The sequence below is a fragment of the Protopterus annectens genome, chromosome 11.part0, assembly GCF_019279795.1.
Source record: "Protopterus annectens isolate FY-2018-M chromosome 11.part0, PAN1.0, whole genome shotgun sequence".
Classification (NCBI taxonomy): Eukaryota; Metazoa; Chordata; order Ceratodontiformes; family Protopteridae; genus Protopterus; species Protopterus annectens.
The window spans coordinates 431,279,909-431,287,408 of record NC_056745.1 but is presented as its reverse complement, the minus strand read 5'-3'; the positions used below and the strand labels follow the sequence as shown (position 1 = coordinate 431,287,408).

Here is a 7,500-nt window from a genome sequence, read left to right as displayed (position 1 = left end):
TGTGCTGGGAAAAGGTAAGGGATTGCCAGCACTGAAGAGTGAAGCCTTTTGTTTATCCACATGAGGGGTACTTGTAAGATGGGGCATGAATCATGCAAGCTTCCTCTTAATGAGATTTATTTAGTACTGGTGAAAGGTAACAGACTGAACAACTGTGTTCTGAAATTCTCTGCCTATTCACAGGGACAGGTACACAGCATAAGCCAGGGAGAGTGCAGACTGCCACACATTCCAATATGGTCATTTAGTACCTGAACTGACTGCATGGGGTACTGTAGCACAATGTTATCCACTGAGAAAGGAACAGGATAGGAAAGACATAGTGCAGACTTCCCCAAACCATAGTGTATTCAGTGATGGTGAAAGGTGACATCACTGGGAACTGAAGTCATCTGTTTATCTACAGGGGTAGGAGCAGTGTGTGTGTGTGGGGGGGGGGTTACACACCATATATTACCACATTGCAATGTATTTGGTGCTGGAGAAAGGTGATAGAAACAACTGGAAGCAGAAACTTACTGCTTGTCCACAAGAATAGATTCAGCGTGGAGCAGGGGCAAACATTTTTTTTTGGCAAAATAAATCTTTAAAGTATTGTTGAAAGGTTAAGGACTGGGACAGGAGCAGAAAGTTTACTTTATGGCACCTTGTTACTGTGAGCCTCAGAACAGGAAGATTGAATAATCAGAAATTTGGATTTTACGTATACTAAATAAGAGTTTGCCACTTCTCAGACTATACAAATTTTTGTGAAGTATGGAGTTGGTATATATAAATTTTGGTGTGCACGGGGGCTTGGCTTCTGCAAAACAGACCATGGCAGTTTGCTTTTTACATAACGTAACCAAGCGTGCTATATTACTTCTACAGGTTTTGCCCAGAGTAAAGAGCACAAGTAGTGATCACAGTTTCTGTAGTTCCCCAAAGCTGCCATGATCAGATTTTTACTTGATAGCTGATGTCTGCTGTTAGCTACTGATAATAGTCACTTTTAAACTGTCTGGATGTTTTTGAGAAAATGTATTAATTACAGGGCTAAGGAGATGAAAACATTAAGAGCAGTTGTGGGATTAGTGTCATAATAAATTAGGCCCCAGATGAAGCAAATTAATGCAACTATCGGAGCTGTTTCCACTGCTTCTGGAAAATATCTACCTTCAATACCTCTTGTATGACCATGTGGTAATGCTGGACAGTGGTCATTTAAAGAGTTTAAAACAGCTATTGTATATTTGTGCACTTCCAAAGAATGCTGGTAAAGAAATGACATGTAGGAGAGTGCATTTTATTATTTATTGGGTTTGACCTAGTAAGAGATAAGTTTAAAGTTATGGCAAGAAAGAAAACAGTGAAGTTGTCTTTTTGTGGGACTTAATCAACTAAGAGTAATGTGTCCCATAAGGCAGTATTATGATCACGGGTCTCCAGTGATAACCAAGTTGTTTTATGTTTGAGAAATGGGTGTCAGGAAAGTCAACATGAGAAAGGAGCAAAGCTTAAGAGGTGAATCTTGGCATCCATTTTGAGAACATATAAGAACTTGGTTATCATCAGGGACATGGGTTCCTATTAACTTGTCGAAAACTCAAAAGAGTGAAAGCTCTTTGATCGACAGCTAATATTCGAAACCACAAAAACTTGAATGATCCCATTATCTGGACTTTGCAGTTTCCTCCTCTGTGGTGCGATCTCAGAGTTGGTATATTTAAGTAGGAGGGTGTGAGGGGCGAAGCCCCCACTTTATTTTATTTGTGGCTTTGTTTTTTGTTTTTTTTGGGGGGGGGGGGGCAGCAATTTTTTTTTTCCCTGGGGAAAAAAAAAATCACTGTTCCTGCCATTTGAGTTTTTGTGATTTCGAATATTAGCTGTCGATCAAAGAGCATTCGCTCTTTTGAGTTTTCGACAGGCTAATATGAGCCCCAGGGAGATCCAATCATAATTTTTGTTATGCATGAACCTTTGCCTGCTGCATGAACTATCATTTAGAGAGAGGAAGAGATAGGCAGACAGAGACAGAAAGAAAGAAATGCAGGAGAGATAAGTGTTTCACAGGGCTCCCTATTGAAATGTCGGCACTCAAAATGATGAATGTTGACAAGATGAAAAAAAGACAGAAAACAAAGGAGAAGAGTGAATTGTAAAAATTGCTTTTCTCCTTTAAACTTCTTTTTGCAGGGGGTGAAGCCCCCTCTGCACCCTCCACTGAACTTATATATACCAACTCTGAGATCGCCATACCTCAGAAAAAAGGGAATATTCTGAGAAATAGCATCTCGGACTTTGTATATGTAAGTCCATTCTTTCAGCCATTCGGTCTCTGTATTTTGGGACTTGCTGTAGTGGGTCCTGACATTTCAAATGTTTCCTGCTTTACAGCTTTGAAAAAAACACTTAGTCCAGACAGATATGCTTCACAGATAATAGTGAGGATGAAGTGTATATTTGACTCTGTTACAGCTTTAAAAGCTGTCACATGCTTTGTGCTGACACACACAACACACACACACAAATGCACAAAAAAAAGAACTTTGGCAGTCTGAAATGTTTTACAGCTTCTAAAGCTCTTTAAACTTCTCACCTTTGTTTTTTTGGGCACACTGTTTATGTTTTGTTGTGAGACTAGAGCTTAACAGTGCTGAAAGGTACTGAAATATTATTCTTACATCAAAAAGCTGGTTATTAAAGGTGTCTTTTCCTCAAATTAATAGCATAATTGTTGTGCCTTATGCACTACAATAATATTATTTTTGGGACAACACTGTATAATTGAGAGAACAGTGCCCTTGAATAACCTGAGTGATATGAATTGTGGAGTCCTAAACCTACAAATAAGTTAGTGTGGGCATTAATGAAGAGCTGTACAAATAGCCAACTTGGGACATCATTGCATTTGGTATTGGTTCCTCCTTCGCCTTATGTAAATTAAAGCCTGTACCTTTATTGACAAAAAAAAATCATTATGAAGTGCAGAAATAAGGCCCACACTGCAGAGTGTGAAACAAACTACTACATTACTTTTAGGTCATACGTACTGACACTGACTGATACCACAGCTTCAGCAGACTTTTGACTGCAGCTATTAGTCAGAAAATTATTTATGCCAAATCACATAAATATGTCACATCTGGACTAAATAGCATTATAATATAATATAATATTACAATACACATACTAGAATAGAATATACTGTAATATTGTACTCTAGACATTGTTAATCTAATATGATGAATTTATCTATAATATATACACACATACACACACACACACACACACACACACACACATATATTTAACATATTTATATATAACAAATTTATATTTAATCTAATATATTGAATATAATGCCCCCTTTGGCATGCATCTGTTCAGAATCATGCTACAACTGGAACTCCCACAGAGATACTAAAAGGATACAAGGCCTAAACAACATGTCCTACAAGAACTGACTCAAATCCCTGTCACTATACCTGGTATCATATAGACTGCTAAGATGTGAACTGTGTCTGGTATACAAGGCATCCTCTGATCCACAACTGATGGATTTAATGCACATCAGCAATTCAAATGGCATCAGAAATACTCCATCTACTGATCTAAGCCTCTTCTGCAACATTAACGGAACAGTTTGAAGGGAAGGTATATCTCACAGAAGATACCACTGCTATGGAACAGACTCCTCGTCCACATAAAATAAAGTTCATCCTGGTTCATATTCAATCACAACTTAGATCTAAGGAAGGGAAAACAGAAACTTTGTCCTAGAAATGCCCCTGTACTACTAATGTACTAATGGACAGAGGCTGCTCTAAATGCTTTATCCCATGCATGGGTCCCCTCAAATGTTTGATGGTATGATCCCCCTTATTCTCATTAAGGGTATTATATAATTATCGACCATGGGATGGGTAAGGCCGATCTGTAACTAAATGGGATTGGTTATTTTGGAGCACAGAAAGGGAAACTGGCTACGTTTAAAATGGCCCACAAGGACAGCTAGTGTAATACTTACTCATGAACCTAAAAATATCAATGCACAGCAGTAAAATAAAATAATCTATGCAAAATAAATAGTATCCCTGATGTATTTGTGATGCGAGTATTACGTTAACCCAGTAGCTTTAATATATTTCTGGTATCAGTGCTGCAGTAACTTACACAACAACTTGATGCTGGTGAAATTATGACACACAGATAGGGCAATCCTCTGCAGACTGATGGATTTAATACCAGTGACAGATGAAAAGTGACCTTTGTCTAATCTCTGTAGAAAGTACATTATACAGCAAGTTTCCCCACACTATGATGTGTTTAGGGAAAGTGGAAAATGAGGAGCTGTTAACGATGGGAACTGAAGCCTTCTTTTTATTCATGGGGATATAGTGTGGGACAAGGACAGTGTATTCTCCCTGTGGGTGTGTTCAATGCTGATGAAAGGTGAAGGACTTACAGTACTAGAAATTGTAGGCCTTGTTTAACCACAATGGAATAGGAATAGTACAGACTGCCATTCATACTGAGTTACAGATAACAGGTGAATAAATGATGCTGTGTTATAAGAATCTATAGTGGCTGTGCTTCATTTAAAAAGCTCTAAGACTTGTTTTGAAATTCACCTGGTCAACAGAGTGCAAGACAGAAATGAGTGCATGAGGAATAAACACCATGGCTGCTGTGACAATATACAAAATTAAAGCTTGCTGTCTAGTGTGTATGACACATAAGTGTGTGTGTGTGTGTGTGTGTGTGTGTGTGAGAGAGTGCATTAATGCATATGTATGTGTGTGAGTGCATGAGTGTGCTTCTCTGTGTATGTGCATGGATGTATGTGAGTGAATGCATGCATGTGTGTGTGCTTGTGCATGTGTGTGCGTGTGTGTGTGTGTGTGTGTGTGTGTGTGTGTGTGTGTGTGTGTGTGTGTGTGTGTGAGTACTAGCAGTAGCTCTTACCCAGTAATGTAGAAGCTGCTGGAACGGACTCTCATTGCTGTGATTGGCCCATAAATCTGATTTCCAGAGAAGGAAAATCTTTTTCCACCACCACCACCATATTCTCCAGAGTAAGATGACGTTGCTTTTGCTGCCTGAGCTGCATATAGAAACCAAAAGAAGAAGAGCATTAATTTTACATTTTTATCAAAGAAACATTTCTACTGTTTTTTTGTTTTTTTTTCTTGCTTTGGAAAGAATATACTCTGGTTCATTCTGTGAATGTCACAGACTTCTGAATATACCTTTCATGGAAGCTCATGATGGGATGTTTACCTCTGTATTAATGTTAGGCAGAAAATTTGTGCGGTGTCCAGGGCATCATTGATTTGAAGATGAATGTGTATTTACTGCTTTTTTACATGCACTGCAACTTAAACTTGGTTAACATTCAGCAGCGGACTAGGTTATGGGACTGCAGTGAATAATTTGTGGGGAAAAAGACAGTAGCTCAGAACGCTAAAGCAAATCCTTTCACCCTACCATGAATACTTGGGCTCAGTTTCTTTTCCTGTGACCATTCCATGGAACAGTCCAATCCTAGGTGGGTAAAAACAATCACAGGTAAAGGATGGCAAAAATAAGGAGACAAGCATAGAGGACAGTATCATATAAAGCAGATTCAGAGATGAAAGAGTAGAAGATAGACATTGGAAGAGGACGATGTGTAATGGCAGCACGTTACAATAATGGGACACAGTAATTGCACAATACAGTCTTCAGAAAAGAAAGAAAGGACGGGAGCAGGTAGCAGGATTAAAAATAGAGAAAATAAAGTTCGAAGTAGAGGAGGGTGTCAGCAGGTGACAGTACTGTAGGTTACAGGAATGACAGCACTGCGACTTGGATAGGCGACTGGGGGGAAGCATACCTTTCAACTGTTCCTGACTTTGCAAAATATTCCTGATTTTGCCTCATATTTTTGCCCTGTCTCTCAAGAAATTTTAGATTTTTCAGTAAATCACTGTGAATTATATTCGGTCAGTACTGTCAGAGATTAGATTTTTATGCTTCTTATTATTCAGAAAACATGAAATTTTAGATTTTTTAGTAAATCACTGTGAATTATATTCGGTCAGTACTGTCAGAGATTAGATTTTCATGCTTCGTATTATTCAGAAAACATGAAATTTTAGATTTTTCAGTAAATCACTGTGAATTATATTCGGTCAGTACTGTCAGAGATTAGATTTTCATGCTTCGTATTATTCAGAAAACATGAAATTTTAGATTTTCAGTAAATCACTGTGAATTATATTCGGTCAGTACTGTCAGAGATTAGATTTTCATGCTTCGTATTATTCAGAAAACATGAAATTTTAGATTTTTCAGTAAATCACTGTGAATTATATTCGGTCAGTACTGTCAGAGATTAGATTTTCATGCTTCGTATTATTCAGAAAACATGAAATTTTAGATTTTTCAGTAAATCACTGTGAATTATATTCGGTCAGTACTGTCAGAGATTAGATTTTCATGCTTCGTATTATTCAGAAAACATTTTGATGCAAAACATGTTGTTCTATTAACTTTTTTAAATGAACTGGAGTACATCATAGCTCTCAATCTTCCATCTCCAAAATGAGGAATACTACGTGGAACAAGTGGGCAGAATGTGGAATACCTACTAACAGCTTACTAATAACTTCAGCTGGGAAAGTCACAGGATGGTTAAAATGTGCTACTTTATAATTATAAAAAGTTATTTTGATGTATTAATATGATTCAGTACTATTTACCAAGGAGATCAGTTAAAAAAATTCATAACACTGAATATGTTATGTTATTATATGTTATATATTAGTATGAATATGTTCCCTTTCAATGTGTAACTTCAAGGAACATGGTATTTTTAAGACTCAAAATGAGGAAAGTTCCTCATAATGAGGTACACTTGAGAGGTAGTATTGCTTACACTTGAATGGATTACAGCCATGAGATCATACCATTCCTATCTGATCCATCTCTGTGAATCGATTACAACTGTGAAATCATACCATTCATATATGATCCATCTCTGTGAATGCATTACAGCCATGAGATCATACCATTCATATCTGATCCGGCTCTGAGAATAGATTACAGCCATGAGATCATACCATTCATATCTGACGCATCTCTGTGAATGGATTACAGCCTTGAGATCACACCATTCATGTCTGATCTATCTCTGAATGGATTACAGCCATGAGATCATACCATTCATATCTGACCCATCTCTGTGAATGGATTACAGTCTTGAGATCATACCATTCATGTCTGATCCAATTCTGAATGGATTACAGCCTTGAGATCATACCATTCATATCTGATTCATTACAGCCATGAGATCATACCATTCATATCTGATCCAGCTCTATGAAAGGGTAACAACAGATGCTGAAACAGAGATGTTGCCCTTCTTGATTTCAATAAAACCCTTGATATCTTGTCCCATATAAGACTGAAATTGAATCTAAAAGGATGAAGGATGTCCAGGAGGATGAGGTGGAAAAAACCTGTTTTGCGGGCAAA

The 7,500-nt window shown here is 37.6% G+C and overlaps 1 protein-coding gene across 2 annotated transcripts in view; it reads right to left on the bottom strand.

Moving 5' to 3' along the window:
- LOC122815440 (zymogen granule membrane protein 16-like) overlaps nt 1-7,500 on the bottom strand; it is a 438,821-nt gene that overhangs the window by 587 nt on the left and 430,734 nt on the right. For both annotated transcript variants that reach the window (XM_044087931.1, XM_044087932.1), the window contains one exon: nt 4,948-5,086. In XM_044087931.1, coding sequence (XP_043943866.1) covers nt 4,948-5,086 — 139 coding nt within the window. The remainder of the gene's footprint in view (nt 1-4,947; nt 5,087-7,500) is intronic.